This window comes from Pan troglodytes, chromosome 8, assembly GCF_028858775.2.
Source record: "Pan troglodytes isolate AG18354 chromosome 8, NHGRI_mPanTro3-v2.0_pri, whole genome shotgun sequence".
Taxonomy (NCBI): domain Eukaryota; kingdom Metazoa; phylum Chordata; class Mammalia; order Primates; family Hominidae; genus Pan; species Pan troglodytes.
In genome coordinates, this window is record NC_072406.2 from 26,716,490 (window position 1) to 26,744,483 (window position 27,994).

The window sequence follows — 27,994 nt, forward strand, 5'->3', positions numbered from 1 at the left end:
CGTGTATGAGTAATGGGCTGGAAAGACCAATCACTGTCTGGTTGATAAGGGATACAGTGTGCCTTCAGTACAGACCTTCCCACAGATCAAAACCAATATGATCCATTCGGATATAGTTGTGCTTCAGTATCATTTTAATATAAAGCATTAAGGATGGGGTCATTTACATGATACTGGGACGCAACCATTGAAATCATGTTTTCTATTTTATCCCCAAGAATGATGACTGATTTGACATCACTGGAGCACAAAACCTAGTCCACTTATTTAGATGGTAATCTGAACTCAGTATGAACACATGTGCATATATATTCTGCCTGTCATCCTATGACCTTGACACGTGAGTTATATATGGCGTTGGAGGGATGAGCAGTAATCACCAGTGTTCATGAAAAGATCAGGGGATGATGTGTTGGAGATCTGGAAGGTTGGGCAGTTAAGACATTTTTTGATGGACTGTCAACCCATCACTTTTCAAGCGAACTGATACTGAACTCTACGACTACTCCATGAAGCCTTGCATGAAATCGTATAGAAGACCAGATTATTAGGGATAATAGCACCATAAATTACGTAGCACTTAATAGTCTCCTAAATGCTTTCCTCAAAAGCCAAGGTAGTTAACATTCCCATTTTACACACGAGGTAGCAAAGGCCAGTGACTTGCTTGGGTTACCATAGCTACTAAGCAGTCTGGCCGAGGCCTCTGATCCCAGCCTAAGAGATGCCCATGTTGTGCCAGACAGTCTTGGGGGCGCTTCAGATGTTCTAGTGAATTTAACCCTAATCACAAGTCTATGAGGCAGGTACTAGTTTCAATTTACAGAGAAAATTAGAGCAGCAAGACAGGAGGCAGCCAGTGTTCTCCGTTTACAGATGAAGAAACTGAAGGTTAAGGAGGTTGTGCAAATGGCCAAGGTCACGAAGCTGTCAAGCATCAGAGTCAGGTTTTGAAGCCAACCCAACCGGCCCCAGAGCCTGTGCTCTCAGCGTGCTGGAACCTGCTGGCCCTCTGCATTCAGGTGGCCTGGTTTTGAATCAGTTCTCCCATTTGCTGTACAACTCTGAATAAGTTACTTTACTTCTCTGTGCCCCAATTTCCTCATCTGAAAAAATGGGAATAATAACAGTTACCTACCTCATAGAGTTGTGGGGCTGAAAAGATGACTCAGCACATATTAAACGCTTAGAACAGAGTCTGGTACAAAAATAAGCGTTTAATTAGCTAATATGATGATTAATCACTAAGCTATATAATTTCCCAAAGCATTTGAAATATGGTGTATAAAATTCAGGTTCAATCTGTTAGGTTGGTGCCAAAGTAATTGCGGTTTTTGCCATTACTTTTAATGCAATTACTTTCACACCAACTAATACATTGAACTTTTCAGGAATGTGTTTGCTTATTAGCATAAAGGATGCTTACATTTTCTATCATCTGGTTTCTACCTAAAGCAGAGATTTGCAAACCCACAGGAGTCTGCTGAGATCCCTGCAGAGCCTCCCTGTCAGTGGGCTTGGGGGTGAAGATGATGGGGTTCAGACCCTCTCCATGTGCTGATATTGGACAAAGAATTTTGCAGCAAAAAGAAGTTTGAGAATCGTTGGTCTACAAGACTCTATAGTAGGGTCACATGGTGGCTTCTGTCCATTACTATGGATGCAACTCCCTGCAATTGTAAAGCTCAAGGCCCCAGCTCCGCTGGGCAGAGTGTGGTGACTGTAATGGCATAGGGCCTGCCCAGAGAGTAGGTGGTTTGGGCACAACTGTACTCCTCACCTCTCTGATACACTGTCTCTCGTAAACAGCTCACAGTCATATCATGGAGGAACTCGAGAGTCAAACAGAGCAATCCAATAGTATGGGCTGTTGATGGCTCCTGAGCAGGGGTAAGTCATGAAGGAGCCTGGAAGGATGGATACTCTGGTAGTGTCATATAGGACAAATGGGGATGGCCAGGAACATGGAACTAGGCACGGTGGCAAGGAGCTGCTCTGGTGACAATGGGCACACAGAGGACGCTGAGTCCAGGGTGGCAAATGTCTACACTGGGGCATGTATTGGATAGGAGAAGGAAGGTTGTTCCCTTACCAGTGAAAAAACAGGCAAGACTTAAGGATGTCATTGAGGGGCACAGAAAAAAATTTCCTGGCTTCTAAAGCCTGGCCGATTTGGAGAACTGTGGGCTGGCTTTCAAAGCAGGGGCAAGAACAAGATGACCCGGGTTGGAGGAGGAGTGGGAATGAAGGGGTTTGGTTGCCATGAGGTGCTGGGGCTGCCACCGAGGTGTTCAGTCACAAAGACCTAGTGGGCGGCCGCAGGGGTGGGACAGGGGCTCTGGCAAAATATGGAAATCTTCCACATGGCTTTGACAGCTGAACTCTCAGCTCTGTGCCGGGCAAGCCAGGAAGCCACAAACAGAGATTCAAGGGCGATAGGGAAGGCCCGCTGGGGTAGAAGACTCAGAGAAAAATACAGAGCAGCTGAGATTTCCCCAGACCATTCGCTTCCTCCCTCCACCACCAGGGATACCTGGCCAGGCTGCACTCCTCTCTCAGGGGAGGGGCTCGCTCGCTCCCTCCCTCCTTCCCTCCCTCCCTTCCTCCCTTCCTCCCTTCCTTCCTTCCACTGGATGGGACAAGTTGCAGCAGAGGCTGCCAGATGAGTAAATCTGCCTCCTCATGTCCTCCTGGATCCCCTTACAAGAAAGGACAGGGTCCAGCAGGTGGGATGTATGGACAAGGGAAGCCATTCCAGGCACAGCAGAGCTGAGGAAGAACACTCAGCCCATTTTAGGAAACAGAAGAACCAGCCACTCCTGGACTCGTAAAAAGTTCTGCAACCAAAATAATCATTGACCACCTCGAGACAGGAACTCCTAACCCAAATAAACGGATGCTTAGATCTGCATAGCACGGCGGTAGACAAATAATAAATATTTACCAAACAAGCAAGTACTTGAATTAAGCAATGTGCCCAAAATCAAACTGTGAGTTATGGATTAATAAAAACGATGACAGCCACAGATTTGTTACCCCTTGGGTCCCTGTTACCCCATCCTTATGTTCTACATAGAGGTGTGTGCACACATGTGTGCCTTTCCCCTGTAAATACAGTCGTTTGCATTTTGCAGAACTGCATTGTGAGTTGAGTTTGTTTTAATCTCCCCAATCCCTTCTTATCCCCCCTTAGCAGAAAGACAGAAACTAGGAGCATGTAGTTTAATGTCCTATCCTGAGGCTCCCATCTGCACAGAGTCTCCTATGGGGCACCATAGGGAGGACATGGAAAGGATTTTGTGAAGATATCACGGAAAAAATAACTCAGTAGTAAAAGAAACAACCACCTGCAATGTTCTGGAGGGCTAAGTCTTCTCTCCCTTTTTTTCTCTCTCCCTTTACGTTTGAGCCACATGAAATTGTCCCCTTAGCAGGACAAAGTCTGCCAAATATTGGCAATTTCAAGTGGTTTCAATGAATACATTTTACAACAGGTTAAAATTGGCATCAAAGGGACAAGGGGCACAGACATGGAGGTGGTCCAGGAAGAAGGGGGAGGGGGGCAGGGGCGCAAAGAAGGGGTGTTGCCAGGCAACTGGCAGCGTGGACCCATTAGGCTGGGGAGATGGGGATGGTCTCTTCTCCTCTCCTCAACCAGCACCTGGGTGTGAGTGTGTGTGTGTACGTGTGTGTGTGTGTGTGTGTGTGTGTGTATACGTGGCGGGGGGTTCCCTAGATGATCGCATCAATCTGCTGTATCCTGATGCTCAGCCCTCTCTCACAGCCTCTTGGGGAGACTGGAATTCCCCTTTGTTCTAACCAGGGCAGAAAGAAAGCTTACCGACTTTTCTACAAAGGCCTTGGCTGAAGAAGGAAGATGGATCGTGTCTCCTCCCTCCTTACCAAGGGGGAAACGACTTAGCTGCTTGTGCTCCCCAAGAGTATATTTTATGGACTATTTCTTATTCCTCTCCATCACTCAATGCGTTTTTTATTACAAATAGATTTACCATTGCGTTATCCGTCTGTGCTCTATATCTTAACATGTCTTTCTTCACCATGTGCTTTTCAAATGTTAAATATTATCAGCCACCCCTGGGGGCTGGGAAGACATCTGTTTTGCTCATTTGGTGGAGTGCCCAGCTTTGCAGAGAGGAGCCTAATAAATGATGATGGGATCGCAGTGAGGTGTGAGGTCAGCCCAAAGTGGGGCTGCCTGAACCCCTTTGGCTCTTGTTTCAGGAGGTGGCCTGGTGGCCTGGGAGGTCCCGGACAGAAGGTTCATAACACTGAGTCCCTCTGTCTGCTCCCAGCTTCTGCACACGCCTTCCCAGCCCTTGGCTGTGACAGAAACTCCTGGTGGATTCAGACCAGACAGGAGCAGATGGCAGACCTGGAGCACGCCTCGGTAGATGGCCCAGCAGGCAGACCACAACGAGCCCACCTGCCCACACTACTCAGTTGGGAAGACACGGAATCAACTCCATATTCTCTGCTTGGCAACATGCACTTTGGGGGGGATTCCTGCTTTACTTGGTAGAAAACAATCTCCTGCATTTTTTTTTTTGATACGGAGTTCACTCTTGTTGCCCAGGCTAGAGTGCAATGGTGTGATCTTGGCTCACTGCAACCTCCATCTCCCACGTTCAAGGGATTCTCCTGCCTCAGCCTCCCGAGTAGCTGGGATACAGGCATGCACCACCATGCCCGGCTAATTTTGTATTTTTAGTAGAGACAGGCTTTCACCATGTTGGTCAGGCTGGTCTCAAAGTCCCGACCTCAGGTGACCCACCCACCTCGGCCTCCCAAAGTGTTGGGATTACAGGCGTGAGCCACAGCACCTGGCCATCTCTTGCATTTTTGCAGAATATCATTAACCACAGAAGTTGCTAAGGCTGGGCTGTGAGGGTGAATATAAACATGGGTGTGCACCTGTGCATAGAGAATCCAAGTTTAGGCCGGGCGCAGTGGCTCATACCTGTAATCCCAGCATTTGGGAGGCTCAGGTGGGTGGATCACCTGAGGTCAGGAGTTCGAGACCAGCCTGGCCAACATGGTGAAATCCCACCTCTACTAAAAATAAAAAAATAAGCTGGGGTTGGAGGCAGGTGCCTGTAATCCCAGCTACTTGGGAGGCTGAGGCAGGAGAAGCACTTGAACCCAGGAGGCTGAGGCAGGAGAATTGCTTGAACCCAGGAGGTAGAGGTTGCAATAAGCCAGTAAGCCGAGATTACACCACTGCACCCCAGCCTGGGTGACAGAGTGAGGCTCCATCTCAAAAAAAAAGAGAACCAAGTTTATTCACCTATTTTAGGTAAGATTATTACAGTTCTAGATTTTTAAAAAGTCATACATTTTTTTTTCTAGCCCATAATAGCCCAGACTATTTACTTGCCCTCAGTGCTATTTTACTGACAGCCCATATTAATGTACTCGACCTTTAAGATGGGATATCACCAGCATCGCTGTCAGACAGAGGAAAGTGACAGGAAGGCGACCATTATTTCATCCACTGCTGTGGAAGTGTCTTCCGCACCTGCTAGCCCGAGACTTACGCAGGACGCACAAGTCCTTCATGAGGATGTGTCACATGTTTCAGGCTTTCCCAGATAGGTTAGGAAGTGAGTTCACAGGAATGAAATGACCTGGGTAAGCCCATCTTCCATTGCAGACCTGAGATAAGGTTCGAAGTCTTTGGTTGCCATCGTTTATGGCTCTGGTGTCAGGGGCTGGCAGAGGAGCATATTCCAGGTGAACTATTAATAGATCATATCTTGTGCATCTTGGGTTTTTATTATATATACTGGTTATGGTGCAGTGAAAAGAGAATGGGCTATACTATCAGAGGACCTATGCTCGAGCTACCTATACTTCACTAGCTACGTGACCTTGAGCAAGTTATTTAATCTTTCTGAATTTCTGTTTGCTTGGCACCTACTTTACACAGTTACTGTGAGGATTAAATAAGATATGCTCCATATAAATTCTATAAAGAATTGTAGGCCAGGTGTAGTGGCTCATGCCTGTAATCCCAGCACTTTGGGAGGCCAAGGCGGGTGGATCACCTGAGATCAGGAGTTTCAGAGAAGCCTGGCCAACACAGTGAAATCCCATCTCTACAAACACACAAAAATTAGCCGGGCATGATGGCGGGTGCCTGTAATCCCAGCAACTCTGGAGGCTGAGGTGGGAAAATCACTTGAACCCGGGAGGCAGAGGTTGCCGTGAGCAGAGATCACGTCACTGCACTCCAGCCTGGGCGACAGAGTGAGACTTCGTCTCAAAATAAAACAAAAAAAGAAAAAGAAAAAGAAAAAGAATTGTAAAATGTAGTCATTATTGTGCCAAACATCCAGTATTATATCTGGGTAACCCCAAACAATTCGATTGCCTTCATAATATTTTCTCTAGCTTAAATTGTTTTCTATCTTCTATAGCAGGAATCCCCAACCCCTGGGCCATGGACTGGTATCAGTCTATGGCCTGTTAGGAATGGGGCTGCACAGCAGGAGATGAGCAGCGAGAGAAGCTTCACCTATACTTATAGCCTCTCCCCATTGCTTGCATTACTGCCTGAGCCCCACCTCCTGTCAGATCAGCAGCAGCATTAGATTCTCACAGGAGTCCAAACCCTACTGTGAACTATACACGTGAGGGATCTAGTTTGCACACTCATAAGAATCTAGGCCAGGCGTGGTGGCTCACACCTGTAATCCCAGCACTTTGGGAGGCCGAGGCAGGTGGATCATGAGGTCAGGAGATCGAGACTGTCCTGGCCAACATGGTGAAACCCTGTCTCTACTAAAAATACAAAAATTAGTTGGGTGTGGTGGCGCCTGCCTGTAATCCCAGCCACTCAGGAGGCTGAGGCAGGAGAATCGCTTGAACTCAGGAGGCGAAGGTTACAGTGAGCTGAGATTGCACCACTGCACTCCAGCCTGGTGACAAAGCAAGACTCTGTCTCAAAAATTAAAAAAAAAAAAAGATTCTAATGCCTGATGCCCATCACGCACATGTGGGACCATCTAGTTGCAGGAAAACAAGCTCAGGGCTCCCACTGATTTGACATTATGGTGAGCTGTAGAATTATTTCATTTTATGTTACAATGTAGTAATCATGGAAATAAAGTGCACAATAAATGTAATATGCTTGAATCATCCTGAAACCATACCTCCCACACCCCATCTGTGGAAAAATTGTCTTTCATGAAACCAGTCCCTGGTGCCAAAAGGTTTGGGCCTACTGCTCTAGAAATAGCCATCCAAAAGAAATACAACGTGAGCCACGAAAGTTAGCCCAATGTAAGATTTTAATTTTTTTTTTTTTTTTTTGAGATGGAGTCTTGCTCTGTTGCCGGGCTGGAGTGCAGTGGCGTGACCTCGACTCACTGCAACTTCCACCTCCCGGGTTCAAGTGATTCCCTTGCCTCAGCCTCCCGAGTAGCTGGGACTACAGGCGCACGCCACCATGCCTGGTAGAGACAGGGTTTCAGCATGTTGGCCAGGATGGTCTTGATCTCCTGACCTCATGATCTGCCCACCTCAGCCTCCCAAAGTGCTGGGATTACAGGCGTGAGCCACCACACCTGGGCCAAGATTTTAATTTTTTTAGCCATATTTAAAAAGTTTAAAGGTGAAATTTATTATATATTTATTTTATCTTAATATATCCAAAATATTATCATTTTAACACGGACTCACCAAGGCAAAAATCATTTCCAAGACATTTTACTTAAGTTTCATAGGAAGCCTTCACAAGCTGGCGTGTGATTTATACTTGCTCACAGCTGGCGTGTGATTTATACTTGCTCACAGCTGGCGTGTGATTTATGCTTGCACACAGCTGGCGTGTGATTTATGCTTGCACACAGCTGGCGTGTGATTTATGCTTGCACACAGCTGGCGTGTGATTTATGCTTGCACACAGCTGGCGTGTGATTTATGCTTGCACACAGCTGGCGTGTGATTTATGCTTGCACACAGCTGGCGTGTGATTTATGCTTGCACACAGCTGGCGTGTGATTTATGCTTGCACACAGCTGGCGTGTGATTTATGCTTGCACACAGCTGGCGTGTGATTTATGCTTGCACACAGCTGGCGTGTGATTTATGCTTGCACACAGCTGGCGTGTGATTTATGCTTGCACACAGCTGGCGTGTGATTTATACTTGCATACCTCTCCATTTGCACTGGCCACATTTTGCTCAATGGCCACATGTGGCTGGTGGCTACTGTACCACCAGGTGGAGCTTAGATCTTTCCAAATGCTTCTGTCTTGGTTATGAGGAGATTATGTCTCCTCATAATCTCAGGATTATGAGCCCTGGGTAAGACATGGCAATAATCTAACTGCTATCTTTAATTCCCTTAGAAAACACAGACTAGTCACAGTTTGCTCCACTTCTCGGAATCATAGGGACGCTTTGTTCCTCTATTTGCACACAGTGGACAGTTGTAAATGTCTTGCCAATGGCCACTAAGGGACTGGGTCAGAGGGGAGAGATGTGGAAATCCTAAGGCAGCTTGGAACTTGGAAAGGAGACTTACATCATGGGGCAGCTCCCTGGAGAAAGCAAGGTGCGAGGTTCACTGTGGCAGAATTGAGGGGATGGAGAGCACTCCTATGTGTAAAGCTCTTATCATCAAAGGGAAGAAGGGCCGGGCGTGTTGGCAGTGGCTCACGCCTGCCATCTTAACACTTTGAGAAGGACCAAAGCAGGAGAATCACTTGGGATCTGGAGTTGGAGACCAGCCTGGGCAGCAGAGGGAGACCCTGTCTCTCTAAAAATTTAAAAAATTAGCAGGGCGTGGTAATGCACATCTGTCAGCCCCAGCTACTGGAGAGGCTGAGATGGGAGGATCACTTGATCCCAGAAGGTTGAGGTTGCAGTGAGCTGTAATCGCACCACTGCACCACTGGTTGACAGAGCGAGACCCTACCTGAAAAAAAAGTGGGGGCCAGGTGTGGTGGTTCATGCCTCTAATCCCAGCACTTTGTGGGAGGCTGTGGTGGGTGGGTCACCTGAGGTCAGGAATTCCAGACCAGCCTCGTCAACATGGCGCAACCCCGTCTCTACTAAAAATACAAAAGTAGCTGGGCATGGTGATGCAGGCCTATAGTCCCAGCTACTCGGAAGGCTGAGACAGGAGATCGTTTGAACCTAGGAAGTGGAGGTTGCAGTGAGCCAAGATTGCACCACTGCACTCTAGCCTGGGCGATAGAGCAAGACTCTGTCTCAAAAAAAACCAAAAAACAAAAAAAACCCAAAAAGTGGGGATGGGGAAGAAATTCGGCCAACCACTCATCTAAAGTGATGGGGAGAAGCACTGAAACGAAGCCTGCCTAGCAGTAGAAGGTCAGGTCGGTTTTTCTGGCACTGGGCCGGCTCCCTGTGAGACAGGATATCTACAGTCTCACAAGCCTCAAGAGAACCAAATAAGGAAGGGCCACACCTCAGCCATTCCATTCTAGTGAAAATCCACTCTATTTTTATGAAGGTCAAGAGAAAGAGTCCAGAATCTTTCCTACTAACGGCTTCCTGTACCCCATCTAGCAACTCTCACTGTCCGGAAATTCTTACTTAAATCATTCTCACTATGGCTAAAGCACACTTCCCTTTCTCTGCTCTCAAAATACTCCCCCAAATATACATTCGGGTCAGAGAATAAATTAAGAAAATAATTTTCAAGGAGCAAGGATATGACAACGAGACTTAGGGAGTTTGGCTGACCATAAAACATGCTCCGCCCCCCATATCTGGCTATAGCGTCCTCCAGAAGGTTCCAAGACTGCGATGAGGGTGGCTCCTCTCATTTTGATGAAGGCTTTTGTTCTTTTTTTCAGGTGGGGGACAAAGTCTTGCTCTGTCGCCCAGGCTGGAGTGCAGTGGTGTGATCTTGGCTCACTGCAACCTCCGCCTCCCAGGTTCGAGTGATTCTCCTGTCTCATCTTCCCAAGTAGCTGGGATTACAGGCGTGCACAACCACACCGAGCTTTTTTTTTTTTTTTTTTTTTTTTTGTATGTTTAGTAGAGGCAGGGTTTCACCATGTTGGCCAGGCTGGTCTCGAACTCCTGACCTCAAGTGATCCACTCTTCTTGGCCTCCCAAAGTGCTGGGATTATAGGTGTAAGCCACTGCATCCGGCCTGATAAAGGCTTTTTTTAAAGTACATTTCCAACTGGTGGAAACAATTTTGGAAGACAGAGCAGAAGATGCTGTCTGTGGGCTGAACTGCAGGGCAATCTTTCTATGCAACCTGCATGTGTCCACAACCAAGGCTGCAGGCATGCTCTGGGGCTGAATGTTCACGTCACCTTCCAGCTGCTCTTAAGTGGAATTTCAGGACTTAAGGAGCTACCTGGTAAAGACGTGGGTGTCAGGAAATTGCCTGTGGATTTAGGGATGAGCGTCTCAAATATTAATTCCTAGTATGTCACTCTTGACTGTTTGCCCTCCCCTACTGTGAGTAACGTATGATCTACTCAGAGCAATAGAGGATTTGGAAGCACAGATTTCACTTGGTAATCTCAAAGTGCTATATGGAATAAGCATGAAACATTAGGATGACAGCCATTTTTTCTCTGCAACCCAAAGAAGGGAAATGTTATGCTTGGAGTGGCCGAGTTTACAGTGCTGCATGAAATTATCTGTGTGGTTGTCTGCTTACTGCATCCTCCTGGCAAGAGGCAAATGGGGAGTCAGTTTGGATGCCATCAGCTTTCTTGCCCAACATTGATGCCATAGAAGCTCCTCTGTGTCTGAAGATCTGAGGTATAGCCTTTGATGAGGATCCTATCCTCATAGTGGGTAGAAACTAACCTCCCCAATCTGCCCCATCTTATTAATATCTTTCAGTCAGCCACCCTCATGCACACCCATTTACTTCTCTGGGGGAGAGAAACACTTGCTCTAAACCTGACTTTCCATGTTACAAACCTTGTCAGGTCAATGTAGGTGTCTTTTCCACCCATCCCCATTTCTACAGCTCCAGGTCAAAAGATCAGGAAAGGCATTGCTTTGTCTAAGGCTTATTACAAATGTTCTGAAATTATTCTTAACAATATCAGTCTCAGTGTTTAATATATTTTGATGACTAAAGTATAAATGAACCTGAAGGCTACCACTCTCTGAATGTAAAATATGAAATAGTTTAGGTCAAATGTTTTATTAAAAACCTAGAGGTGGGTCCAGATGAGCTAGAGAATCCAGATTCCCTTTGGAAAGGATACTGCCCAACAGATAGAATCCTGGACAACAGAATTTTGCAGAGGAGAAAAAAAGAGTGATAGATTTAAACTGCCTTTCATTCAGTAGTTTTAATTTTGTTTCTCCAAGTTTTGCTAAAGCCCATTCTGCAATTAATTTAGAATCTTTCCATATATATAAATATAAATATATATATGTATTTAGCTTAACACACACAAACACTATCTATCTATCTATCTATCTATCTATCTATCTATCTATCTATCTATACATAGATACACGCACTATCAATGCCTAGATAAATAGTGCGTGTATCTATCTATGTATAGGTAGTGTGTATATCTCTCAGTGTGTAGATAGATTGTGTGTGTATCTATGTATAGGTAGATAGTGTGTGTATCTATAGATAGATTTTGTGCAAGTGTGTGTGTGTGTGTGTGTGTGTGTGTGTTAAGCTAAATCCTCTGTGAAGCAACTGGTACTCTGGCAAGAAGTCTTTGGGGGAAGTTATGTCAAGACATCTTAGGTTTGTCCATTCTTTCATTCAACAAGTCTTTATTTAGTGACATTATGTGCCTGACCCTGGGCTAGGTACTGGGGATACACCATGATGGAGACACAGATCTAGCCCTCAAACTGTTGGGGGCTCCAGGAAGTGATAACAAGTACACAACCAATCACAGCGAGTTGTGGCCGTGTCATAAGAAAGAAACTCAGTACAGACTAGGCGGAGGGGGTCAGGGAAAGCCTTGGTGGAGGGTGTCTTCCAAGTTGTGATGTAAAGACCTAAGAGAGACCAGCCAGGTCCAGGGCGCGGGGTTGTGGGAAGGAGCATGTTCCAGGAAGACAGAATAACACAGGAAGCCTGTTCTATAAAGCAGTGGAAAGAACATGAACTTCTCTCGTTCGCCTAATTCAACATTTTCTTGATTTTATAGGGTTGAGGACAACTGTTCCCAAACTGCACACATCAGTAATTAAATCTATTTTTTTCTGAAAGCAGGCTGGCCAAGAGATAGTTTCTAAACTGCCATTTGAGGTCTCATTTCCTATTCCAGAAGGTGGCTTCTTTCTAAACCTCCAAGCTTTGATTCAGGAAAAGCATGTAAAATACACCAGACCACTCGCCTATAAACTCTTCGCACTGAGTCTTGGCAATTTGAAGCTTCAAATGTTTCTCAGTTAACGATTCTGCTAATTAACGAGATCTCACTCAATTTGATGGTTTCCCTTTATTGCCTCATTCTTCCAAATTCAAACCACAAATTTGACTTTTAATGACTTTAGGCCATGGAATCTAGCCTAAAACAGCCGTAATCTAAAATGCAGGAGAACCCTATATATAGGGATATGTTAATCACAGCATTTACTTGTAATAGTGGTAAAATTATTTTTTTAAAATCCCTTAAATATACTCAAATGGGGAAATGATTAGATAATAATGGTATATCAATTTCTAGAATTTATGCAGCTGTTCAGGAGAATGACAATTTACAGTATTACCATAACTTAGAAAATGTTAGCGAAAGACAATGGTAAGTGGAAAAGGAAAAATAAGATATGTAGAATTACACATGTACTATGATTACAGCCATGCAAGAAATATAAATATGAAAAATGCTGGAAAGAAATCCACCAAAAAGGGAACAACACTTGAATTAGCGTCATGTGCTTATGAGCCTTTTTCCTATTTTGTTTCCTATATTGCATTTATAAAGCCTTTATCATTTGAATCCTATTAAAAGTATTCACTCAAAGTCAGCAGTTTGAACATTTTCAATTCCAAGCAGCATGTACAAGGCAACGCAAGACGAAAGTGTCTGCATGCGAGCTTCCCCTTCGAAGTAGCATCACTTCCCCCATGAGCAGATGGTATCCTCTCAACTCACTGATGAACTGCAGCTTCCTCACAACAAAATGTGATAGAGAATGAGACACAATGCTCTAGGACTTGGAGATAGACATCTAAGAATAAACAGCAAGCAAATGTAATAAAAATTGGCATTGAACAACAGATCTGGAATGGTAAACTTTTAAAGTCAGAGTTGGAGACACCATTCTTTAGAGCTTTGGGTCAAACAATGGTGTGTTTAAGAACAAGTTGAAAAAGGTGAGGGTCTATGATTCCAATTACTTCTCCAATTTTGCTGACACTGATGTGTTCTTAGTTGGAATTGATTGATTTCCTGCATCTCAGTTTCTCCAGATGCTCACAAGTGATGCCAATGTCAACTCATGAGATGGGGTAAGAAGGGGGTCGCTTAGCACTTAGAAAGAGGACAGAGTACAGAGATTGTTCCTCTTTAATCTCAACTGGAAAAGAAAAGAACAAACCTTTAGGCCAGGCACAGTGGCTCATGTCTATAATCCCAGCACTTTCGGAGGCCGAGGCAGGCAGATCACCTGAGGTCAGGAGTTCGAGACCAGTCTGACCAGCATGCAGAAACCCCGTCTCAACTAAAAATATAAAAAATTAGCCGGGAATGGTGGCACATGCCTGTAATCCCAGCTACTTGGGAGGCTGAGGCAGGAGAATCGCTTGAACCTGGGAGGCAGAGGTTACAGTGAGCTGAGATCGTGCCACTGCACTTCAGTCTGGGCAACAAGAGTGAGACTCTGTCTCAAAACAAAACAAAACACAAAAACAAACAAAAAGAACCAAACCTTTTTCTATCCCCTCTGAGCAAGGAAGACTAAATCAATTTTAGTTACAGCAAGAGTTACTTAGGTTACATTGTAGTTAACTCCTTCCAGGCAGAAAGAATAGCTAAGGGCATTGTGGAATTTCCTTTTCTAGAAATTTGTAACAATAGGGTAGATGTACATCTGGCCTTGGATGTCTTAGGCTGGTGTACAGATACAACCAAAATAGCACACACACAAAACACCCTGGTGGGTCCTAGTCATTCTCTCACAGATATTAACAGAGATTTAAAAACAGTTTACCAAATCCCCCTTCATCCCCAGCTGGATCAAGGTCTGAAACCACATCAGTCACCAAAGAAACTCAGAAAGTTGACCAAAAGCGATTTACCTGTACTAGGAGTTCCAGCTTCCTGTCATCAAGAAGATGTACTTGACATCGGCGGCCCTCCGTCATCTAAGAGGGAAGAGAAATGGTAGTCACTGAGAGTCTAGCAGCCAGACAAAGGGTTAGAGGGTCGCCGACGCTGCACTCTGCCAGGCATATTCCTCTGGGCAAAACTTCCTCTGGGAGTCGGCACTGTATAATGCCAGGAGTTGGAAGGATCAGTTCATTCATTCATTCATTCAAAAATATCTATTGAGGCCGGGCGCGGTGGCTCACGCCTGTAATCCCAGTACTTTAGGAGGCCAAGGTGGGCGGATCACCTGAGGTTAGGAGTTTGAGACCAACCTGGAGCCTGACTAACATGGAGAAACCCCGTTTCTACTAAAAATACAAAATTAGCCGGGTGTGGTGGTGCATACCTGTAATCCCAGCTACTTGGGAGGCTGAGGCAGGAGAATCGCTTGAACCCAGGAGGTGGAGGTTGCAGTGAGCCGAGATCGCGCCACTGCACTCCAGCCTGGGCAACAAGAGCAAAACTCCCTCTCAAAAAAAAAAAAAAAAAAAAAAAAAAAAAGAAAATATCAATTGAGCACTTTCTATATGCCAGGCACTTTTCTGGGAGCTGGGTGTACCACAGCACACGAGACAAAGTTCCCATCCTCATGGAGCTTATATTCTAATAAGGGAGATGTAAAATAAATTAGCAAATACATATATAACATATTCTCAGGGGTGGTGGGTGTTGTTCATTCTTCACTTATTCTTCCACTCAATAATTGTGCCCGCATGCATTAGGGACACAGCTCAGGATCCAATCTCTGCCTCCTCTTCATTTATCCCACTTGCTGGTAACCAGAAAGCAGATGACCACCCACCTGGCAATGAATTTGATTTCTGTGTTAGTTAATCGGCCCCCTCCTTGTGTATGACCTGATTCCCTACAGCGCTGTCACCAATAATAGAAAAGCACTGGCGATATGAACCCACAGGCAAATCCAACCCCGTCCCTTGTGCCTTTCAGGACTGAAATCTCTGAGTGGTATAACAGAAAGCCTGGGAGACCCAAGTCTAGTGTTGGTCCTGCTGCCTACAAGGGGCTGCAGGACTCTGGACAAGTTACCGTTCGTCTCCATGCCCCTGTCTCATATCCAAAAATAAATGGGCCGAGCCCAGTGGGGTGCTGGTGAATATTTAACAACTGGCTCTCTGGAAGGAAAAAGCCTGATTTGTAGCATTTGCTGGAGCCTGGCATCACCCTCAAAGGAAATCCTTTGAAGAACAAGCCTTCTCATGGATGTCAACTGGTGACTGTCCTAACCATAAACTGTCTTGCTGCACTCTAAATACCTTTACTGCGTCCGATTTCAAGCCACTGTCATGACAACACTGCTAGTAATTCCAACATACAGACACGATAGACAAACATAACCTCAAGCTCATAGAAAACAGTTAAGTGCCATAAAAATAATTAGGAAGGGATAGATTTTTATTATCTTTGTTTGTTAACACCATGTGTTTAAGCATGTGTACATAATTTCATTTTAACAATGGCTATGCTTTACAATTGGCACCCCACATTCCTGAAAATGTAGCAATTGGCTCTCCCAGGCTAGTATGAAATAGCTCCAACGCTCCTCTCTGGACCAGATGACACATAAGTTTCCTTCCTTGTATTTCTTTAGAGGAAATCCTTTAGAGAACTCAATGCCTATTTTATATGACTCTATAGTCCCCATTAAATACAGTTCTTTTCCCCTGTATTTAGTGGCTAACCGGCCACTTTAAGCAGATCTAAAGAAAGGATGCGCATCAGTAGATCCTGGCCTTGTCTCCTTGTCCAGCCATGAGGGTCCTTCTCAGAAACCTTTCCTCAAGGAAAGATAAAAAAGACAGTCTCAGATGAGACACAATCTTGCCTTTACACACTTAGCACAGTGCCTGGCCCTAAGGGAGCTCTTGTTTTAATTTAATTTTTATTTACACAGAGTCTTGCTTTGTTGTCCAGGCTGGGGTGCAGTGATACGATCTTAACTCACTGCAACCTCCACTTCCCAGGCTCAAGCGATACTCCCACCTCAGCCTCCTGAGTAGCTGGGACTACAGAGCAGTCTCGTTTCTCTCATGCGCCACGGGACGTACCAACTCTCCAGGCTAAGAATAACGCTGACATTTCTCAAGGCCTGTTAGGTTTGGAACTGCTATCTTGACGAGAATGAGCGTCTCTGCAAATGGAAGCAGGTAGCAGCACAGTCGCGGGCCGAAGGTGCCTACTGCACTCACGGCTCAGTCCCACTCAGTGGCCAGCCATCCTGCGTCCTTCGTGACCCTATCCTCGACCCTGAGCTCCTGGAGACCAGGAGTTATGGACTGGATTGTGTTCCCCTAAAACTCATATGGTGAAGCCCTAACCCCCGATGTATTTGCAGGTACGGCAAGATTAAGCAAATAACGAGAAAAGATAGTCTCTTCTCTTCTGGTTCAACAGGGATTATTCACTTATCACCAACATATCCAAAGCTGTCATGAAATCCTATGAGAAAATTATCTTATTCCTTCCTCAAAAGAAGTCATCCCATATTTCCATCAAGTCAGGTTTTCCTTGTTTTGGGATCTAAAACAACATAGCATGTCCTGCTTACATGGGGGCTAATCTCAATGTCTCTTGATTCTGAGTTATAACAATGACTCAGCAGCCCCCAGCTCTGAGAAAAATCAAGAAAAGTTTCACATACTCCTAAACACTCCAACGAACAGATTAAACACAGAGGAAAAACTTCAATCCAAAGCCTTGCCATTCCGCACATACAAGTCAAAGCAGGCAGCTGTGGACATTTGATGAGTCTATGCAAAGTCCTTATTCACCCATTGAACCCCTAACTTCAGGTGTTAATTGTCTTAGTGGGAAAATGGGCTCAAGTCCTATTAGAATCCATCAACCTTGCACAGAGTAAGCATCTTCACTGATTGACTTAATTTTTAAAAATCCATCAGCTTCCTTTCAATCATTCCCTAAGTTCAATGAAAGCCATTACAATTTTAAATTAGACTAAAATAGCTGCTGCTATACCAACATGTATAAATGATTCCTTCATCAAAAAAGTACACTAGAAATGTTAATTTCAAGTTTCAATAGGGCAGATAATAGCAATTGCACAGGTACTTTAGATAAAAATTTCGAGCTACGCTGATTCAGTTCTCATTGGAAAGAACCTAAGGTCAATAGAGTAAAAGTTTTAAGAAGGAAAATGGTATCACATTCAGAAAGTTATGTTAAATTCTTTTAAAACTTTAATCATAGATTTGAGAAAAGTCTCGACAGAGAATAGGGGAGAGTTTTAAGAAAGAAATGCTGTTTGTTTTCTGCATCTATAAAACAGTTCTGAGCTTCGTTTTATCATAAAAGGTTAAGGGTATAAACATGCTCTTGAGTTACTCAATCACAGCCTAATAAATTTTATGAAAACAAATTGGTATCTGAAAGACATTATTGGATCAAATAAAGTTTTAATCGCAGTAATAAAGAAGATGAAATGTATCATTTTCTCGAAATATTTCCAAGCTCACAAAGTTCACACTCACACTTAAAGGTCTTCCCTGAGGTTCTCATTTTCATCTGAAAAAAATAATCCTCATTACATAAAACAATCTCACCTTATCTGCTCAGCAATTTAAGGAAGTAACTATTTATCATGATGTTAGTATCCACCCTAGGTCTTCCAATTTCTTTCCTCTTCTCAACAGTAATTCCTAGGAAATTTACAAACATGCTCCATATTTTAATGCCTCCCTGTAGAAAGCAAAATGTCTCTGCAAACAGCACAGAGAAGTGTCTAAACAGACTCACCTTTGAATCATCATGTTTTTGAAGGTACAGCTTTCTTTTGATAGCACTGCTGTGGTTTGTTTTTCAAAAGGGAGCACCTGCCTGTTGTTCCGTACTCAAGTAAGATTAGAGTATCCTGTTCTTATCATCAGTTCAGAAAACTTCACCATTCTGGGTGTGTACATAGAAAGAATTGACATCTGTAGCTTTGTCTGGCTTGCCAGGCACTCTGAAATTTTCTTTTCAATACTAACAATTGTGAAATAATACTGCTTTCCCTTGTTTTGTTCTGTTTTGTTTTTTTTTTGTTTCTTTTTTTTTCATTTCCAGCTGTTCAGACACTACGGGAGCCCTGGCATCACCCTCAAAGGAAATCCTTTAGAGAACAAGGCTTCTCATAGATGTCAACTGGCAACCATTCCAATAATCAACTGCCTTGCTACCATACAATTCTAGCCCAAGCAGAGGCCTGCCAAGTGCCCTGTGATTCTAAAGGAAATACGAAAAAGTGTTCTTTTGAAAGTGAAGTGTCTGCCCCAATTTATCCAACTTTGCTGCTAAGGTACACTCTGACATGAAGACTGTGCAGAAACATGTAAACACATTTATGATACTAGCTTCAGTGACCACAGCAGACTATCACTGATATGTATCCTGGCCTGGCGTGGTGGCTCACGCCTGTAATCCTAGCCCTTTGGGAGGCAGGTGGATTGCCTCAGCTCAGGAGTTAGGGACCAACCTGGGCAACATGGCAAAACCCCGTCTCTACTAAAAATACAAAAAAAAAATTAGCCGGGCATGGTGGTGCACGCCTGTAGTCCCAGCTACTTGGGAGGCTGAGGCACTAGAATTGCTTGAACCCAGGAGGTGGTGGTTGCAGTGAGCCAAGATTGCGCCACTGTATTCCAGCCTGGGTGACAGAGTGTGACTCTGTCTCAAAAAATAAAAATAAAAAATAAATGATACGTATCCTAATTGTCATGCACGTGGACAGGGATTAAGAGGCCAAAAAAAAATATATATATAGGAGTAGATGTGCAACGCTTTAGGCTTCTGGGTGGTTTACACCACTCCACCTCACCCAAATATGACTTAACATGTTACTTTTTTTTTCAGTTAAAAAAAGTGTAAAAAAGAAACTTTATCTAGAAAGATGAGTGACCCTATTTGGAGAGGTGCAGAGTACCCAGATCAGAGTTGGAATTTAATTTTTCTGATTTAGGCTTAGATTGGAAACAGTCATAAGACAGCAACTTCAGAACATTCTGCTGCCCACACCACACAGGGACACGGAAAGTAATAGAATTTAACGTTTGGCAAAGTCTTTTCTCTCTCTTTCTTTCTCTCTCTCTCTCTTTGTGAGATGGAGTCTCATTTTGTTGCCCAGGCTGGAGTGCAGTGGCATGATCTCGGCTCACTGCAACCTCCACCTCCAGGGTTCAAGCGATTCTCCTGCCTCAGCTTCCCGAGTAGCTGGGATTACAGGTGCTTGCCAACACGCTCCTGTAATTTTTGTATTTTTAGTAGAGACGGGGTTTCACCATGTTGGCCAGGCTGGTCTCGAACTCCTGGCCTCACGTGATCTTCCCGCCTTGGCCTCCCAAAGTGCTAGGATTATAGGCATGAGCCACCACGCCCCGCCATAGCAAGGCCATTTCTTAAAGACAGTGCAAACATCTTGAGTCAAAAAAAAGAAAAGAAAACCAAATTTGTCTTACTAAGAATAGTTGCTCTTTGAATTAAAAAAAAAGTCAACCCTATTTGCATGTATTGCTTCCTATCACCCTTTTCTCAACATACCACCTTTCTTTCCTCTGTGTCTTTTTGGTTTAGCCACTTGTTGATGTCCTCTGTCTCCCTTTTCTTTCTTGCCCTTTGCAAAATAATTTCTTTTTCCTTCTTTTTTTTTTCTTTTTTTTTTTTTTTGAGCCAGTGTCTCCCTCTGTCACTCAGGCTGGAGTGAAGTGGCACGATCATGGCTCACTGCAACTTCTGCCTCCTGAGTTCATGCGATTCTCCTGCCTCAGCCTCCCGAGTAGCTGGGATTATAGGCACCCGCCACCATGCCAGGCTAAGTTTTTGTATTTTTGGTAGAGATGGGGTTTCACCATGTTGGCCAGGCTGGTCTCGAACTCCTGACCTCAGGTGATCCACCCGCCTTGGCCTCCCAAAATGCTGCAATTACAGGCGTGAGCCACCACACCTGGCCTGCAAAATAATTTCTATGCCATGGTATATGCCTGTGCAGGAGGAGCTGAGAAGAAAGAATCCTAGTTCCACTGTTTAGAAGGTTTTTGTTTCATTTTGGTTTTTATTTATTTTTTTGAGAAAGGGTCTTGCTCTGTTGCCCAGGCTGGTGTGCAATGGTGTGATCTTGGCTCACTGCAGCCTCAACCTCCTGGGCTCAATTGATCCTCCTGCCTTGGCCTCCCAGACAAGCACTGGAATTACAGGAGTGATCCACCATGCCCAGCTTACCTCATCTTTTTAAGCCTTGTTCCTTGTCTGTAGAAGAGGGATAAAATAGCGTCTACCTTTTAGGAATCCTGCAATGATTAAATTAACTAATGTTTGGAAATTTCTTAGTGCTGTACCTGGTAACGAAGTATATACTCATCATAACGTTAGCTGTTATTATCAGTTGTATGGTTTTGGAAATAATATGTGTTGAACCCATAGTCCTTGTAAGACAGGAGGTAGATACTATCAGGCTTACTTTATTTTATTTATTTTATTTTATTCTATTTTATTTATTTTTATAGACAGGGTTTTGCTCTGTCTCCTAGGCTGGAGTGCGTTGGTGCTATCATAGCTCACTGCAGCTTCAACCTCCCAGGCTCAAGCGATCCTCCCACCTCAGCCTCCTGGGTATCTGGGACTACAGGCACACACCACCATGCCCAGCTAACTGTGTTTATTTTTTGTAGAGACACGTCTCATTATGTAAATTCTTGGACTCCAGTGACCCTCCCCACCTTAGCCTCCCAAAGTGCTGGGATTACAAGCATGAGCCACCGTGCCTGGCCTAGAGCATTTTTATAGAAATGTAATGCAGTTGTGCAAATTGATCCTGAACCCAGAAAAAAACATGTGTTTTTTAAAACAAAAAGTAAAAAAGAGTCAATTGACACCTGTATTCTCTTAGTTTCCTGAGGCTAATTTACACTGAAACTATTTCAGGGAAGACACTGTGGGGCGGGGCTGAGGGAAGGTACGGTGAGGGAGGAGAGCTGTTTAGTGAGATGTTCACAGGCCTGCCAAAACATTTTTTTAGTCTAGTTACCAATTGCCTACTCGTTGACATCCCCGTGAAAAGCAAGCCACCAAGTTGTTTCTGATATTCATTTTTGAGACAATAAATTTACAAGACATTAAAATCAGCAATATTAATGACTCACTAGAATTGCACAAAACAAACAACCTTCCAAGACATGCTTCAGTTAGGAAAATTACCAATACTCCCCAAACCACCTGAAATGCTATCCTTTAAAACTTAGTCATCAGACAGAAAATTTAGATTTCAAAAGCCAAGGCCCTACCAGTGACTTACCGCTGACAGCACGTCTTCCCCGAGCACAGTCCCTTAAACCACAGGACACCCTGAGGATGTCGGATGCGGGACAGCAGCCCCTCATGATCTGACCTCTGACCCAGGCTGTTGTGTGGCTCAGAAGGAAATTCCAAGGCCATGACTACAACTTCCCGGCACAAGTCATTGTTGGTGCTCCCGGGTACTGGGTCACCTCAAGAGACACATCCTTCTTTCCACTTCAGTTTCCTTCACAGAAAAATGAAGACTCAAAGTCCAATCTAGGTACCCAAACATTGCAAGACCACAAAATCTCAATCATCATAAAGCACATCACAGCCAGGAGGAGATGAATGAATGTCACGCAGTTACAGCAACCTCAAGAAATTTACGGGAAATACACACATGGAAAGAAAGGACTTCAGGCAATTTAAAATTTGTTAAAACATTAATCCCTGCCCTGTAATCCCAGCGCTTTGGGAGGCCGAGGTGGGCAGATCACTTGAGGTCAAGATCAGCCTGGCCAACATGGTGAAACCTCGTCTCTACTAAAAATACAAAAATTAGCCAGGTGTGTTGGCACCTGTAATCCCAATTACTGGGGAGGATGAGGCAGGAGAATCACTTGAACCTGGGAGGCGGAGGTTGCAGTGAGCTGAGATCCAGCCATTGCACTCCAGCCTGGGCAACAGAGTGAAACTCTGTCTCAAAAAACAAACAATCAAAAAAATTAGATACATACAGATAGTGTAATGGTTACTACAGTGGAGTCGGTTAATATATCTATCATCTCACATGGTTACTTTTTTTGTGGGACTAGAGCAGCTAAAATCTATTTATGTAACAAAAAACCCTAACACAGTACAATTTTAACTTTAGTCCTCATGTTGTACCTTACATCTCTAGACTTGTTCATCCTCCTTATCTACTGTGGTTCTGTATGTATCTACACATCTATGGGTATCCAATAGCATTATGATGTAAACTTCAAATATACACAATCATATTTTTTGTTTGTTTTTTTGTTTTATGTTTTTGAAACAGGGTCTCACTCCGTGGTCCCAGCTGGAGTTCAGTGGCATGATCACAGCTCACTGCAACCTCTGCCTTCCTGGGGCTCAAGAGATTCTCCCACCTCAGCCTCCCAAGTAGCTGGGATTACAGACGCAAATCTCCACACAGGGTTAATTTTTGTATTTTTTGTAGATATGGGGACTCGCCATGTTGTCCAGGCTGCTCTTGAACTCCTGGGCTCAAGTGATCTTCCCACCACAGCCTCCCAAAGTTCTGGGATTACAGATGTGAGCCACCACTTTCAGCCCATATAGATATCATTGTAATATATATAAAATAATATATATTATATATAATTATAATGTATATGATATAAAATTATATGATATATAATACATAATAAATATATACAATATATAATAAATATATAATAAATATATATAATATAATATATAATAAATATATAATATAATATATAATATAATATATAATAAATAATATATAATATAATATGATATATAATAAATATATAATATAATATATAATAAATAATACATAATATAATATATAATATAATATATAATAAATAATACATAATATAATATATAATATAATATATAATAAATAATATATAATATACAATAAATAATATATAATATAATATATAATAAATAATATATATATAATAAATACTATATATGTTTATTAATTCATCTATCTGGGCATGGTGGCTCACCCCTGTAATCCCAGCTACCTAGGAGGCTAAGGCAGAAGGATTGCTTGAGCCCAGGAGTTCGAGACCAGCCTGGGCAACATAGTGAGACCCCATCTCAAAAATAAAATTCATCAATTCCCTGTCCACACTTCACTTATACCAGGGAAATAACACTTATTACAAAAGTGGGCAAGTGGGATCTACCCAAAACCTTTAAAGGCCAAAGGTTGATTGTAATTTTTTAATAAAATATTTAATACAAATTTTTATTTTATAAAAATGTTATATAACCATTTTTATTATCATTGTAATATGATTTTTATGATAACTTTTCCCTCTGGTTTATCTCAAGCTTACTTTTTTTCTGTTCTCAAGTGATACCATATTGAAGTAAGATGACGATGGAAGGAAAGGAGACACAGGCACGAGACACCAGAAGCCTCATTCAGAGAGAATGACCTTGTTTCTATTTTGCTCTATGACCTCTGGCAAACGATTCCACCTGTCTTTATTGTGACTCTCCTGGATTTAAAAAACATACGCAGGTGTGGCCAGGCACGGCGGCTCACTACTGTAATGCCAGCACTTTGGGAAGCAGAGGCAGGAGGATCATTTGAGCTCAGGAGTTTGAGACCTGCCTGGGCAACATGGCAAAACCCAAAAACAACAATATGAAAATTAGCAGGGCATGGTGGTGTGTGCCTGTAGTCCCTGCTACTCGGGAGGCTGAGGTGGGAGGATTGCCTGAGCCCAAGAGGCAGAAGTTGCAGTGAACTGAGATCAGGCCACTGCACTCCTGCCTGGGCAACCGAGTGAGATCCTGTCTCAAAAAACAAAAAACAAAACACATGCAGGTGTGTCCTTCAGGTTCTTGGCTGCTGGATACAGCTGCAGCTTATATACCAGATGGAAGTTATTAAGTGAGTGGCTCTATCAGAAACAAATTAACATGACAATATTGATGTAATAGAAAATGGAAATAGCAGTGCATTCTTCAAAGCTCAACCCTCTGCGGGTTTGCACTTCAAGTCATAACCCGGGCTGGCGTTTTACTTGCGGATCTTTGGAAAGCTCATCCTAGGGACGCTGCTGCTGCTGCTCATGCAGCAAAAGGAAATTCGGTTTTCTCTGATAATGCAAAAGAGAAGTCCGGGTGTGGGGACCCAGCGGTCTATGTGATTCAAGCCACAAGTCCTCCAGGCCGAGCAATGAACCATCTCCACATGAATGCTACAGGGCGGCGTGTCAGAAAACATTAATAATCAGTCTCTGGGCCTAAAGTGTAGACGATGAGGCGTGGACCCAGGCAGGTAAGAGGCTGGTACAACAGGAAGCTCTCCTGAGGGCGTTATGGCATCTTGCTGAAGAGGAACTCCTACCCACAGCTCAGTTGTGTGATGTGGGGAGGTGGGGTGCACTTTCTACCTTCCAACCAAACAAGCTACTGGCGTGAATGATGGACAGGTGCGACAGATGTGGAAGGCCAAGATTCCGCTGGGGCGGGTCCACAATCACCCTCCTCACGCCTGGCAGCCAACGCTCTGACTACAATGACAAGGGCAGATGGATGCTGAAAGACGCAATGGCATGGGCCCCAGAATTAGGTCCTGCACCATGGACACCATACTGGGGAGCACAGGGCAGAAGCCGCTCACAGGTGGCGGGCAGGTGCACAAAGAACTCCAGGCTCCTGGGGGGCAGCAGTGCTTTCTGGGTGACATCCAACTAGCTGGACCCCTAAAATTTGGAGGAACCTGTTTCCTCCTAGGTTCTGCCACTGTTAGAGCGTTTTCTGAAAACGGGATTTTCTTTACCTCCATTTCGAGTACATTATCAGCATTTTAACCCACTATTCTACCGGAAATACACACAATTAGGAAGATTTATTCACAAGCCCTCATTTACAACACAACTGCAGGTTTTACTTTTCATCCAAGCCTGGAAACACGGATATCTTTGGTTCTGCAACTGGAGCAACCGGAGTCTCTGAAGAGCTACAGAGCCTTAATCCTACTGAGCACTGGATTGTATTATTATTATTAATCATTATTATTAGGAGAGGGGCTGGGGAAGGGAATAGAGCCTAATCCTTACAAAGGAAAGGGAGCTGGGAATCTGGATCAGAGAGGGAGTGCTGTGCAGTCTGAACAGAGGCAGAGGCTAATGGGAACAGAGATGGGTGGCAGAGAGCAGCCCTTGGGCAGATCTGGACAGAGGCCTGAAGGCCCCAGAGGCCAGTCCTGCTGTGGGTGCAGAGTGAGATTCTTCCTTCTTTACATATTGCTGCTAGCATCTGTGAAAGACAACTGTCTGAACATGGATAACAGGCTCTCTGACATCGGCCTCACCTCACCAGATCCCTTTTTTTCAAATACTCTCCTTCCCATTGCTCCTCTCAGTTTCAAGACTGGGCCACCTGGGACTTTTAGAGTCTGTTCCTCCAAGGACCACCCTCTCCCTTGCCGTGGGGCCTGGCCCGTGCTGTTACCTTTGCTTGGAGGCACATTTTTCACTCAAAGTCCAAAGCCCATCGCTGTGGTCTCCTCTACGCCATGCATTCAGCCCGGTGCTGGGGACACAGGTGCCCCAAGGAGCCGTGGTCCTGTTTCTTGCTGATTACTGGCTTGAGAGAAAGATGCCACACACCTTCTCCTCCTGAGAGGCAGGTCCACAGCACTATCTGGCAGCTACCCTGGGCTGTCACGCTCCGTCCTCCCCTCCCCTCCTGCTAGGACACCTAACATCAAGACCGTGCTGGGTTGCCACCACTGCCATCATGCCAGCTTCTGGGTCTCAGTGAGGCTGAGGACACTCCAGAACGGGAGGCAAGCCCATGTGGGAGATGACTGGACCCATCTTCATTCAACGTTCAGTTATTGAGTTCTATAACAATAGAACTCAACTCAGCACAATTTACATTGACATATCACGCCTTAGGCGGGAAGGAGAGCAGCTCGAGGGGAAGGCTGCCATTGTAAAGAAGCCATCCAGCCTTCTGTTCCACAAAATCCAGCGTAGCATCATGGTGCAGGACCGTCAGCCCACACCCGCTAACTGCATCCTCAGCATGGTTGTGGGCCAGCCAAATGCCAATGAAGACCCCATTATGGGGCTCCACCAGATGTTCCTATGAAAGGACATAATGGATGCTTGGGTTCGCCCTCATGACAGACATGTTCAGGCCTGCCCTGCACGACTTCACTGACCTCCTCCCAGCCAGGCACTCACGCTGTTTCTTTCTCCCTCCTCTTCCCAATACTATTCATGCTTCTGCAGACACACCAGATACTATACACGAATGCACGGGGCTGTGTGGGGGCGGACACGGTGCACTGTTGCCACCAAGGTGTCCTGCATGATGTCTGGATACCGGACCGGCGGCCGCTGACAGGAAGAGTTTGTGTTGTGACAGTGCATGCCTTGGAATGGTTGTTCTTTTTTAAAAAAAATCTGACAAGTTGCTCTAGTAACCCAAAGAAGTGAAGGAGAAACCAGCTGCCCCACTGGACAGATACTGATTTGTGCAGAATCCGTTTCAATGCCTCATGAAACAATAAAACCACGAACATCTTCCTTAAAAAAATAAAGACCACCTCACCTTCCCCTTCCCCAGGTTTAGCTTTGTACAAAAGACTGAGGAAGCCGCTGACTCTGCCGGGTTCTCCCTGCTCTGCCACTCCAGGCCTTCTCCAGGCCTGGCCTGCAGAGAAGGGCGCGGGGGACAGCCAGGGGGCTCTAAACAGCTGTTAGATCCTCTTGCATCTCGCAGACTCAGTGGCCTGCTGGGGATGCCAAGCGTGGGAAGGAGGCTCCAGGCACACATCCCACTCCTGTCCTCCAGCTACCTGGGGACCCAGAGGTCTGAGCCACACACTGTGCCTCCCTTGCTACCCTCCCTGAGCCACACCGCCGGGGCTTACGGTGGGTCAGAGCCAGGCTCCAGAGCTCGGCCACCCGGGGCTGTGGCTTATCCTGGCTTCACCACTTCCTAGCTGAGTGTGATCCTCCAGAAGTTACTTCACCAACGTGGCCTCCTTCCGTAATCTATAAAACAGAGATGACAGCAATTCCTACCTCGTAGAGTTGTGATGAGGAACGCTGCACATAAAAAGTGCAGAACGCTGAATGCTGAACCACTGACTGCCGCCTACACACAGTGGAGTCAGGCCCTGATCTGATTTGCTGCTCCCTGCTCCTATAGGAAGGCCCGGGGGTGCTGCAGGTCTCTGTCCCCTCATGCCAGGTCTCCTGTGGCTCTGGATGGGTGAGGAGGCTAATTCTGGGCAGGTGGCATTGGGATGGCTGTCTTCAGGGACTGAGCAAGTGCCAGGCCTTCACAAAATGAAGCTCTGGGGGCACTGGTCATTTGTTGAGGAGGGTACTTCGTTCAGACAGGACGCTTAGAAGCCCAGCTCTTTTTCCCAGTAACTGGTTCCCAGGGCCATCCTGTGCCACCCGCACTCATTACGTTGAGAGCAGATGTAAGGAATACAGGAGCTGGCCTAAGAAAGGAGGTTTAGGAATACCCATGTACGATGTGTGGGAAAATGTCCAGGTTCTTACGCATGCACGTAATTCTTATTCACAGCACATGCGTTCACGCAGACGTTCTGCAAGGGCAGCTGGGAGAGGTGTAAACCCCAAAGAAACAGAACATGCAAGAAGTGGCCAGAA

The 27,994-nt window shown here is 44.8% G+C and overlaps 1 protein-coding gene across 14 annotated transcripts in view; it reads right to left on the bottom strand.

Annotated features, from left to right (window-relative positions):
* The window catches only part of FRMD4A (FERM domain containing 4A), a 688,079-nt gene that overhangs the window by 199,896 nt on the left and 460,189 nt on the right, over positions 1 to 27,994 (bottom strand). For all 14 annotated transcript variants that reach the window (XM_063781409.1, XM_054660740.2, XM_054660742.2 and 11 more), the window contains one exon: positions 14,243 to 14,308. In XM_063781409.1, the coding sequence (XP_063637479.1) occupies positions 14,243 to 14,308 (66 nt within the window). The remainder of the gene's footprint in view (positions 1 to 14,242; positions 14,309 to 27,994) is intronic.